The sequence below is a fragment of the Lissotriton vulgaris genome, chromosome 5, assembly GCF_964263255.1.
Source record: "Lissotriton vulgaris chromosome 5, aLisVul1.2, whole genome shotgun sequence".
Taxonomy (NCBI): domain Eukaryota; kingdom Metazoa; phylum Chordata; class Amphibia; order Caudata; family Salamandridae; genus Lissotriton; species Lissotriton vulgaris.
Genome location: NC_141693.1, coordinates 1,009,920,929 through 1,009,933,276, shown reverse-complemented (window position 1 = coordinate 1,009,933,276; position 12,348 = coordinate 1,009,920,929). Strand labels below are relative to the sequence as shown.

Below are 12,348 nucleotides of genomic sequence, written 5' to 3'. Positions count from 1 at the left end.
GGAGAGGGGGTTCTGTGTAAGGCGGAGGTGAGTGGGGAGAGAATTCCAGGTTTTGGCCGCTAAGTAGGAGAAGGATCTTCCCCCCATGGTGGATCTATGGATGTGCGGAATTGCGGCGAGGGCTTGATTGGACGATCGTAGTTGGTGGGTGGGGGTGTAGAAGGACAGTCGCGTGTTGAGGCATTCAGGTCCTAGGTCGTAGAGGGCTTTGTGTGCGTGGGTGAGGAGAAGGAACGTTATTCTCTTGTTGACGGGGAGCCAGTGGAGGTCTTTCAGGTGTCCGGAAATGTGAGCTAACGGGGGATGTCCAGTATGAGTCTGGCTGAGGCGTTTTGGAAATGTTGGAGTTTTTTCTGTAGTTTGGCTGTGGTTCCGGCGTAAAGGGTGATTCCGTAATCCAGTCGGCTAGTGACCAGTGCGTGGGTGACCGTCTTTCTTGTTTCGGCGGGGATCCAGCGGAAGATTTTTTTGAGCATGCGTTGGATGTTGAAGCATGAAGATGAGACGGCGTTGACTTGTTTGGTCATCGAGAGGAAGGAGTCCAGGATGAAGCTCAGGTTACGTGTGTGGTCCGTAGGTATGGGTGCGGTTCCCAGGGCCGGTGGCCACCATGAGTCGTCCCAGGCAGAGGGGGATGAAACTAAAATGAGGACTTCCGTTTTGTCAGAGTTCAGTTTTAATCGGCTGTTCTTCATCCACTCAGCTACTTCTTTCATTCCTTCGTGTAAGTTGGTTTTGGCGGTGTTAGGGTCTTTGGTGAGAGAGAGGATTAGCTGGGTGTCGTCTGCGTAGGAGATGATGTTGAGGTTGTGTTGGCGTGCGATGGATGCGAGGGGACTCATGTATACGTTGAAGAGGGTGGGACTGAGTGATGATCCTTGTGGTACTCCGCAGATGACTTCGGTGGCCTCTGATCTAAAAGGGGGGAGGCGGACTCTGAGTTCTTCCGGCGAGGAACGAGATGATCCAGTTCAATGCTTTTCCTTGTATTCCGATGTTGCTGAGGCGTTGTATGAGGGTGCTATGACAGACTGTGTCGAAGGCTGCGGAGAGGTCGAGTAGGATGAGGGCAGCTGTTTCTCCGTTGTCCAGTAGAGTTCGAATGTCGTCTGTTTATTTTTATTTATTTTATGTAGTTTATAGAGCGCACAGCTACCCCCGAAGGGGTGTCCCGGCGCTAAAAACCTGAGCCTCCATGGGAGAAGAGGGAGCATAGAGCAAGGAGAAACAGTAGGGTGAATCAGAGTCCGGAGAAGAGCCAGGTTTTGAGTTTGGCTCGGAAGATGGGTTCGGAGGGACAGAATCTCAACTCGATTGGCAGAGAGTTCCATAGTTTAGCAGCAATGATACTGAACCCTCTGCCACCCATTCTAGATAATCTAAAACGGGGGGAGATCAGGAGGCGGAGGTCATTGGATCTCAAGGATCTGATGGAGCGGGATATCGAGACACGTCTGTTGCTGCGATGAGGGTGGTTTTGGTGCTGTGTTTGGCTCGGAAGCCGGATTGTGAGGGGTTGAGGGATTTGTTGAATTCAAGGAAGGCGGCGAGCTGATTGTTGACGGCTTTCTCAATGACTTTGGCAGGGAATGGGAGGAGCGAGATGGGGGGTAGTTCTTAAGTTCAGTGGGGTCTGCTGTGGGTTTCTTCAGAAGGGCGCTGAGTTCGGCATGTTTCCAGCTTTCTGGGAAGGTAGCGGAGTTGAAAGAACTGTTGATGACGTCGCGGAGATGGGGTGCGATGATGGAGTCTGCTTTGTTGAAAATGTGGTGGGGACATGGGTCGGTTGGCGATCCAGAGTGGAGGGAGTTCATCAGGCGAAAGGTGTCTTCAGTGGTGATTGGGTTCCAGGTGCAAAGGTTGTTAGTGGGTGGTTTTGGTTCGGAGGTGGGTGGAGTGGAGTGGTCTTCGGATTGGTTTTCAAAGCTGTTATGTATATCGGCGATTTTGTTGTGGAAAAATGAGGCTAGGGAGTCGCAGAGGTCTTGGGAGGGAGTGATGTCGTTGGTGCCGGCGGTGGGGTTGGTAAATTCTTTGACGATGTTAAAAAGTTCTTTGCTGTTTTGGGCGCTGTTGTCAAGGCGATCCTTGAATGCTGATTTCTTGGTGGATCGGATCAGTTGGTGGTGTTTGCGGGTGGCGTTTTTGAAGGTGGCAAGGTTGTCAGTGGTTGGGTTTTTTCTCCAAGCTTTCACGAGGGTTCTTAAGGTCATCGTTGAACCAGGGGGCTTTTTTGCTACCTTGCTTGAGTTGATGGATTTTCAGGGGTGCTAGTTCGTCGGCGCTGTGGGTAATCCATTGTGTGAGGTTGGTGGCTGCTTGGTTTGGGTCCGATGATTTGGTAGGAGGGTTTTGGTGAAGCGATGTGAAGAGCTGGTCGGTTGTAATTTTGTTCCAGTTTCTTCTGGGAATAGGTTGGGGCGGTTGTGGGTCGTGGTCTTTTTGTAGTTGAAGTGAACGCAGCTGTGGTCCGTCAAATGGAGGGCTGTGGTGTTATTGAAGGAGATGTGCTTGCTGGAGGTGAAGATTGGGTCGAGCGTGTGTCCGGCATAGTGGGTGGGGGTATTGACAAGTTGTTTGAGTCGGAGGTTGGCCAAGTTGTCCAGAAGGGTGGTGGTGTTGCTGTCGTTATTCTTTTCCAGGTGGAAGTTGAGGTCTCCCAGTAGAATGTAGTTCTCGGAGGGGAGGGCGTGTGGGCTGATGAAGTCAGTGATGTCTTCGCTGAATTGTGTGCGGGGTCCCGGTGGTCTGTAGATGAGGGTGCCTCTGAGTGTGGTCTTAGGGTCGGTGTGGATCTGGAAGTGGAGGTGTTCGGCGGAAGCGAGGTTATCATCGGAACTGGTCGAGATGCGGATGAAGTTCTTATGGACGATGGCGATGCCTCCTCCAGTTTGGTTGGTGCGGTCCTTTCGAATGATCTTGTAGACGTCCGGGATGGCTATGGCGATGTCGGGTGATGATGAGGCGTTCATCCAGGTTTCTGTAACAAAGGCGACATCTGGCGAAGTAGTGTCGAGTAGGTTCCAGAGTTCGATGGCGTGTCTGTGGACCGAGCGGGTGTTGAGCAGGATGCACTTTAGGTGGTTAGTGTCGGAGCTCTGTTTGGAGTTTGTGGATTTGGTGTGGGTCCTGATGCAGTCTAACCTGCAGGAGTGGCAGGTGAAGGGTCCATGGGTGTGTCCTGGGGCGGCTTGGTAGCAGTTTGGTGGGCGGCCGGGGTTAAGGGTAGAGAGGGTTGCTGCATCGTATGTAATGCGGGTGGGGTGGGTTATGCGGGGGCCAGGGGGTTTGGCGCTGGGGGCGGTCCAGGCGCGGACGGGCGTAGGCGGGCTTACCTTTGGCGCACCTTCGGCGCGCATGGGGAGCGACCGCTGCGCGCAGATGCATCTGTCATAAATGGATAGTGGAGGGGGGCGGAGCGAGGGAGGGTCAGCTGGGAGGCGGGAGCAGGGTGGAGATATGGGCTGGGAGGCACAATCACAAAATGGCAGCAAAACAAACAGGGCGAGTTTGTTTGTGCAAGCAGGGAAATCGGCAAAATGAGGGCAGAGGCACCGGCACAATCAGGCAAAGATCTTAACAACAGTCAATGCGGACTTATCAGAAAAGCGCTACAGTATTATGCAAGCACGAGCAATCATCAATATTATCCAGGCACAATTACAATGCGCGCACAATATGCAAAAAGCGCTACGCTGATATTCAGGCAGAACGAGGTAATTGGCAGAGAGCAGATCAAATCAAGGTAATTGGCAGCAAAGCGCTACGATACCAGCTGGCCAGGGGAGCGACCGCTACTGTCAGAGTCAGGACAAAGTCAGGACAAATATTTCTGTGCACGTTGGAGAAACACGTTTATTTATTAATAGAAGAAACAGTGAGGCCTAAAGGAACCCCTACAGGAATTAGACAGGGCCTGAGTGAGTGCTCTGTAAATATGTGACAAAGTGAGAGTGGCCCTCGATTAGTGGGAGTCGCATCGTGTCTTGCCAGAGGATTAGGGTCCTAATCAGTGATGGGCAGCAGTGTTTTGGCTGATAGTCCTACTTGCACTAATTAAAATGTTCACACCATGGTGAAGCACTTTTACAGGCTGTGGGTATCTGCGCCCATTAACAGCACATTCTCGCCCAGCAGAAGTTGTGAATGAGCTCCTTGCAAAAGCATGTTCTAACATTGCCATGTTAGTCAGCCCTTTTATTTCGTCCTTCAAATTTGTGTTACTTTAAAGCTGTAATTCAGCTTGCAGGGTCACTACAGCACCTGGGAATTTACTTTTCACTACTAAACAAAAGATTATGCGTATCATTTTTGGTGCTGATAGTCAGTGCTTAATTTGATTCAGAAAAGGGGGTGGTGATGAACAGAGTGTCTGAATTAAGCAGACCACTCTTACCCAGTCCAAAGATCAGGGCTTGATCCATCACCGTTATTTATCTCACTGCACCATCCCAGCTCAGAACCTGGCTATATGCTAATCAGTCTGTCCCTGGCCCAGTGCATCATGGGAACAGGGCAGACTAAACTACCAAGCCAATTCTTCACCCGAAAGGAGACAAGCTACCGGGGACCGGTTTCTGGCATTTCAGCCGTCTTCGGCCCGGCTTGCTTGAATCCTGATGGTGCAGTGAGAAAGGGACTCATGTCTGAGTATACCCTGCCACACCTATAGTGGCCAAAAACGATTCAGTGCTTAATTTGAGCCTGTGGTTTCCGGTGCTCGGCACCTGCACTCAATTGTCAACATCAGTGCTTGTTACAGTCTACCACAAGGTGGTGCTGTCTGGCTAATTTAGAGACGACCACAACAATAGTTAATTAATAATTCAATATACATTAAAATTACTATTAACTGATTCTCAAGACATTCCTATAGGTTTGGGGGCCAGAAATAGTCCAAATTGTCAAACTTGGAGGAGGAGTGTCAGTGTTAATTTGAGCTGTGGTTTCCGGTGCTCAGCACCGGGACTTAATCATCAACACCGGTGCTTTTTGTGAGCACTAGTTAAGCACACATTCATTTATGGTAGGCACTGGGAGATTAATTGATTTGTCCCCAATCACAGGATGTTTAGCTGATGCCGAGATTCAAACCTGGTGGTCCGGCTATGAAGTCGGCAGCTCTGGCCATTATGCCACATCCGCCCCCCATTTTCATGGTTAGTAGTTGGTTCCGTTTTATGCGGTGCTGATAGGAGAAATGGGCTGATGCAAGCTGCCTCCTGACGAAAGCCCCGGTACTTATTTTTTTTTAATACAAATTAGCCACTGAGAGTGTGATGGGTTGTAGGTATGTTGGTACTATCTTTGGAAGTATAATAGTCAATGTGTGGGACTATCTGCAATGGGCTCATGACAGGAGCCTTGGCACTTTTTTTTAATACAAATTAAGGACTGCTGATGGGGAACAGCTACGTAGATGGCCGGCATCTATTGTGTATGAATCGGAGCTCAAGAGTACATTGTGGGGGTGTCATTCACATAGAGCGTGAGAAGCTGTGAAGGGTTCTGTCACTCAATACCTTTTCATCCCTTTACAGGACGCAATGAGCCTTTGAAGAAAGATCGACCCAAGTGGAAGAGCGACTACCCTATGACGGACGGGCAGCTGCGCAGCAAGCGCGATGAGTTCTGGGATACTGCGCCTGCGTTCGAGGGCCGCAAGGAGATCTGGGATGCCCTGAAAGCTGCAGCATATGCAATGGAAGCCAGTGACCTCGAGCTGGCGCAGGCCATTGTAGATGGCGCCAGCATCACGTTACCTCACGGTAGGTGCAGATTAAAAACTATCCCTCTGGATGGGGCGGGAAGTGAGACAGTCTGATACATTTCAGGGATTACCCAAATAATTAGGCCGCTACAAGGCTAATTGTTTCCCATATGCGATTACTTTCTTCCATATTTAGTGTTTCTTTGTAATGTTGGATCAGCATCCGGTCTGCCTCCCCGCTTAAAAAAATCGAGTGTTTTGTAGGCCCGTCTGGCACGTCTGACGTAAAAAAAGTTTGTGCGACTCTTCTGTTCACTTGACATTGAAACCACCTTCTTAAGTTGCTGTTCTGATAGCGATCTATGTCCCAAGGGCGCACCAGCTGCGAAGTGGTACCCGTTCGAGACACATACTCTCAGAATATGGGGAACCCACAAATATGTATATACCTCAGGAACGCGCAAGACTGAGCTAGTCTGCTTAAGCGATTTGTACTCCACATATTTTCCTAAACAGTGATACCTATCAAATCCTAGTTGCAGAATGCCTTCGAGCCTCTTAGTTCCTTAAGCTGGTTGCTTGCCCGCAGGGGAGTGAGACCTTTTAGCTTTTGGCATCTCAGATGTTTAAGGACCTCTCTTTGTCTGCTCCCATTCCACATCAGCATAAGCAGGAGGAATTCTAGTCCTTTAAAATATTAGTATAGTGTACCGTAAGTTAGTATAGTAATAAAGTAACAATGTAATATTACTGTCATCTTTGTTAGTACCATTCTCCCCATTATGCCAGTCGATAGTTTCACCCAAAAACTTAGAATGTTTTTTTAACTATCTATTCACCCCACCAACTTTGGCCTCAACTATTCTCGCTCATCTTAAGCGACTTGTATACCTAGATATTAACGAGCATGGTTACCACCTTAATTGCCTTCCTTCACTTCTAGGTGTCCTTCCAAGTCAGTTTATCCAATTGGAAAAGCCCCGACCTCATAACAAAATCTTTTAGAACCTCTATAGGTCAGGCCTTGAGAGGCACCTCTAAGGAAAATCGAGATTGCATGTGTTTTAAGTGATAACAGATGTTTGCTTGCTATGTTAATTCCCAGGTGTGCCCCCTCATGTTGAAGCCTTGCAGCCTGTGCCTCCATTACCAAGGTCAACAGTAGTGGAGAGAGGGGACAAGCCTGCCTCGTACTCCTCCACCCTAGAGGCTTCCGCTGTATCCCACCCAGTTTTTACTCACTCTCTGAACTTCATATAGTATGTAGTACATTTTATAACTGTCTACTCGTGTTAATTATTTTCATGGCTGCTAAAAGAAATTTCAGTTAACCATATGAAAATGTTTCTCAAGGTCCACAAATTAAACCACTGATTTATTGCTGGATTAATGAAAAGGTATCTTGGAATGGTACATGAGGCAGGTAAACTCTTGATCTTGGTTATAACAAGGAAATACTTAGTGGTACAGGTAAATGAAGGTAATTATATACATATTTAAAAAAAAATTAAGGGTCAGGACATTGTTCCTTGTGTTGCTCGCATATGAAAGGAGATCTGTACTTCAGCACAAAAGCTATCCTTCAGGTGGATGTTCAGCAGACTCCTATTACCTATGTCCCCCCCCTCCTCTTGAAGACCAGTATTATGACTCAAAAAAAGTACTAGCAGAACCGGTGGATATGTTCGGCGGAGAGGTTCAGCTCGTTCCCGAAGAAGATTCCGATGATCTCCAGATCGTATCCGAGGCAGATGATTCGGATGACTCCATACCATCGGGTCAGCTCGTGAGTACTACTGCCCCTGCACCACACACCGCACCCAGATCGAAGACAAAGGTCAACACTCCACCTCCGGGGCCCAGTCGAGACCGAAAAACCACTTCGACAGCCCCGCCATCGAGCCCGGCTAAGAAGAAACTAACTAAGCCTCCCGGTACCTCGGTACCTAGCATACCGCACGTGCCGATTTCACCAGCTCCCTCTGCACCGAAACCGAAAGAAGTCTCGGCTCCGAAACAGTCTACTTCTAAAGACAAGGGTACGAAGCGAGCGTCCGACGCCTCGTAGCCGACGAGACCAGCTTCCACTCCAAAGGGTGCCGAAACCGACAAAGCCTGATTCCGGTGTGCCCAAATCACCGAAATAGCCTAAGATACCGAAAACAACACATTCGGTGCCGAAAACTATGCCAAAGGACACTGTAACAACTCCTCTAAGGCCAAAGACAAGCAACAACCTCGTCTAGTACCGAAAAAATTGGCGCTGACAAAGGTTCCACAAGGAGAAGAACTCTTCCAGCCAGATCCTCTGCAAAAGAAGATCTACATTGATCCAAAGACAGGTCAGGTGTTCACTACACCACACAAGAAGAAAAAGGCAAATGAAACATCCACACCTGTGATTCCTGCCAAGAAGCAAGATTCTGTCCATCCCCTATGCACCCTTCTTCACCTATACTTCCTTCTCCTTCATCTCCTGCTCCTCTTAACAATTTACCACAGATGTCTCCTTCACATTCCCCTCTTTTATCTCCACTCTCACCTCAAAATGATGATGAGTATAATTTAGGAACAGGGATAGGGATAGACACAGATGAGCCTTTCCCATACCCTACAGATGATACAGACTGGGAGTACCCAAACCCACAGGATATAGCAGCTATTCCTAATCCAGAGTCATACCCATCAAAACCGTATTCCCCAGAAGATAACATTGGCTTTGGGCACCTATTGAACAGAGCTGCCATTTACCATGGGGTCACTATGCATTCTGACGAGGCAGATGAAGATTTTCTATTAGATACATTTGAACAATCGCAGAGGTCTGATCAAATTCTTACTATGATCAAAGGGGTCATCAAACATGCTCCAGAAATTTTTAAAGACCCTGTACGTACTAGAATTTTAAACTCTAGAATTGAGAGAAAATATAGGCCTGCACCTGCAGATCCAGCCTACATTAAAGGACAACTACCATTAAATTCACTAGTTGTGTCAAATGCTAGGAAGAGGGCTAACTCACAAACTTCAGGTGAGGCACCCCCACCAGACAAAGAATCCAAAGTCCTAGATGCCTCAGGCAAAAGAATAGCTGCGCAAGTTACCAACATATGGCGTATAGCTAATACACAAGCCCTCCTTTTACAATATGATAGGGCTCACTTTGATCAGTTAGAGAAACTGCTAGAACACCTACCTGACCAATATAAGGCACAGGCAACTGATCTTATACAAGAATGAAAGCTTATTTCTAATGCCTCAATCAAGTGCGCACTAGATGTAGCAGATACTGCATCTACAGCTGTAAATACTAGTGTCGTACTTAGAAGACATGCGTGGCTACGCATTTCAGGGTTTAAACAGGAAGTACAAATTACCATTTTAAATCAACCCTTTAATCAAAACCAATTGTTTGGTCCAGAAGTAGATAGAGCACTTGAAAAAATGAAGAAGGATACAAACACTGCCAAACAGACAATACAACATCATTCAAATCTAACACACAAACATCCTCTAACAAGGGATATTTTAGAGGAGGATATAGAGGCAATAACAAAGGAAGAGGTCGGGGTAACAACAGTAATCGAACCTCTTCCGCCACAAAACAGCGACTTCCCTCTGCTCCCCCAACAGCATTCCACTCCTGTGGGGGGCAGATTAACGCAATTCCTGCCTGTCTGGAACTCCATCACAACAGACAGGTGGGTACGACAGATTATCCAAAACGGCTACTGCCTAGAACTTACAGCAACACCTCCACACATACCACCCAGGCAGCGTCCAATGTCTACAGAACACCTTACTCTGCTCAAACAAGAAGTTCTGTCACTTCTTCAAAAGGACGCAATTACAAATAGTTCCTTTACAAGAACAAGAAACCGGGATTACTGTACTTTCTAATTCCAAAGAAAGACGGGACACTAAGACCAATTCTCGACCTCAGGCCCCTCAATCATTACATACAATCAGATCATTTTCATATGATCAGTTTACAATAAGTGCTCGCACTGCTGCAACAAGGCGATTTCCTTACAACACTAGACTTAAAGGACGCCTACTTCCAAATTCCGATACATCCTGCTCACAGGAAGTATCTAAGGTTTGTGCTGGAAGGACAACATTAACAATTCAAAGTCCTTCCCTTCGGAGTGACAACGGCACCACGAATATGCACAAAGTGCCTAGCAGTAGTAGCAGCACATCTCGGGAGACAACAAGTACATGTCTTTCCTTACCTAGACGATTGGCTCATAAAAGCCAAGTCATTCAATCAGTGTGTCCAACACACACATCAGACAATTCAAACGTTGCAGGACTTAGGATTCACAATAAACTACACCAAGTCGCAACTGCAACCCTCTCATATACATTGTATCTAGGGGCTACAATAAACACGTCTACAGCTCTAGCGTATCCCAGTCCAGCAAGGATACAGAGCATTCAAGCCTTGTTATGTTATGTTAGTGGCTTTTGTATAGCGCGTGACTCACCCAGGGGCATCTCAACGCTTACCAGAGGGGAATACAGAGAGCGAAAGACCAGGGAAAGATATTGTTCTGTCTGGTCTTTCAAAGCAACCACGTTTTTAATTGTTTCCTAAAAGACAGATAGGTGTTAGATTTTCGCAGCTTCACTGGAAGTGAGTTCCAGTATTTAGGGGCTATGAACGAAAATGCTCTGCCACCTGTGCGAGTTAGCTGAATACAGGGAATATTCAGTAGTCCTAAAGCATTGGATCTTAGATTACATTCACTTAAATGTTTGGAAATTTTGTTCTGAAGATACGATGGGCCCTCTCCTCTAAGAGCTTTAAAGGAAATGCATCATATCTTAAACATGGAACGTTTTTGAATCGGCAACCAGTGTAGTTGTCTAAGCAAAGGGAGGGATGGGGTTCCAGGGGGACAGTTCAAAATCATTCTGGCTGCGGTGTTCTGTATCACCTGGAACTTTGCCAGAGTGGTGACCCCTACCTCTGCCAACAAGGCATTACCATAATCTAGCCTACTCCCTACCATTGCCTGTAATACAGTTCTGCGATGCTCCTGCAGTAGGTAAGGAATAATTCTATGCAGTAGACGCAGATTGTAGTAACATGATCATGCGATGATTTTCACATTATCCTTCATGTTAAGCTTGGCATCCAGCTGGGTTCCCAGGCTTTTTACTGAGGCAGATGGCTTTGGTGCCTCACCCAATTGGGGGGGGCCACCAGTCCGAAGTCCAAAAATGAACAGACTTTCATAAGACCATTAGCTCAGTTTTCCCTGGGTTGAGTTGTAAACACTGCTCCATCATCCAATTTGCGATTGCCAGCATACCGCCCGAAAAACGCTGTTTCTCATCTATGAGGTTTTTACCTATTGGGAACAATAGCTGTGTATCGTCGGCATACAAAATGATCTCGAAGCCGAAAGATTGGATTGGATTAGCTTAGCCAGGGGGGGGCAGATATATATTAAAAAGGGTGGGGCTGAGACAGGAGCCCTGTGGCACCCCTTTGTCCAGGAGGAATTTGTTTTTTGAGACAAATGGACCGAGTGTAGTGGTTTGCCATCTGTCCTTCAGAAAATTTCTCAACCACTGTAGAGCTGTACCCCCGATGCCGCACTCACTTAGTCTCTCCGCTAGCTGCCGATGAGATATCGTATCGAAAGCTGCGGAGAGATCTAAGAGATTCAAGATTGAGGAGCCTCCGGCGTCAAGGGTGCGCCTCAACGAGTCGGTAACCGCCAGCGTTGCTGTTTCTGTGCTAAACCCTGGTCGGAAACCCGACTGGGAGGGATCAAGTATATCATTGGCTTCCAGGTACTGACTAAGTTGGGTGTTTACTTTGGATTCTAGCAGTTTCCCCGGTAGGGGTAATAGGGATATTGGCCTATAATTACTTAGCTCCTGTGGGTCTGCAGATGGCTTTTTTAGAATGGGCCGAACAGAGGCCTCTTTCTAGGCACTCGGAATATGAGCCCAGTCTCGATCAACGCATTGAAAATGCGTTGGAGCACGGAGGCACATGTAGGTGACACAAGGGCCATAGTGCTGGGTGGACATAAGTCCAATGGAGACCCAGATTTGGCTGTTTGTAATAGTTTAATTGTGTCGGCCAGTGAAATGTGGTTAAACTGATTAAGTGCACCAATGGTAAGTGCGGAGGGATTATCCAGCTTAATATTTGTATGTGTATTGTTGATAGCCGTGGCCGGAAAATTCGCATAGATTTTCACAATTTTGTCATGAAAAAAATGTGCAATAGAATCACATAATTCCTGGGATTCAGGTGGTGCTTGTTTACATACTGAGGGGGAGGAAAAGTCTTTGTCGATGTCAAACAAAGCTTTAGTAGAATTTTTAGATTTTTCAATTTGAGTTTTTAGATAGGAGCATCAGGCGTTTTTTATTTCGTGATGATAATGGGATAGCACTGCTTTATATGTTTCCCTATCTTCAAGTGATTTATGCTTCCTCCATTTCCTCTCCAATGCTTTGCACGTGGCTTTTAAAGATTTTAGTTTGTCTGAGTACCAGGGAGCTGAAGGTCTCCTTAATGACATGTTCGCTTTTTTTGTGCGATCACTATATCCAATGTTTCTGTTAAGACTAAATTAAAACTAGATAACATGACTGAAGGATCTTGGTCA

At 47.1% G+C, this 12,348-nt stretch overlaps 1 protein-coding gene across 1 annotated transcript in view; it reads left to right on the top strand.

Annotated features, from left to right (window-relative positions):
- The window catches only part of UBTD1 (ubiquitin domain containing 1), a 290,586-nt gene that overhangs the window by 224,962 nt on the left and 53,276 nt on the right, over positions 1–12,348 (top strand). Inside the window, exon 2 of the mRNA XM_086922624.1 lies at positions 5,541–5,768. Coding sequence (XP_086778750.1) covers positions 5,541–5,768 — 228 coding nt within the window. The remainder of the gene's footprint in view (positions 1–5,540; positions 5,769–12,348) is intronic.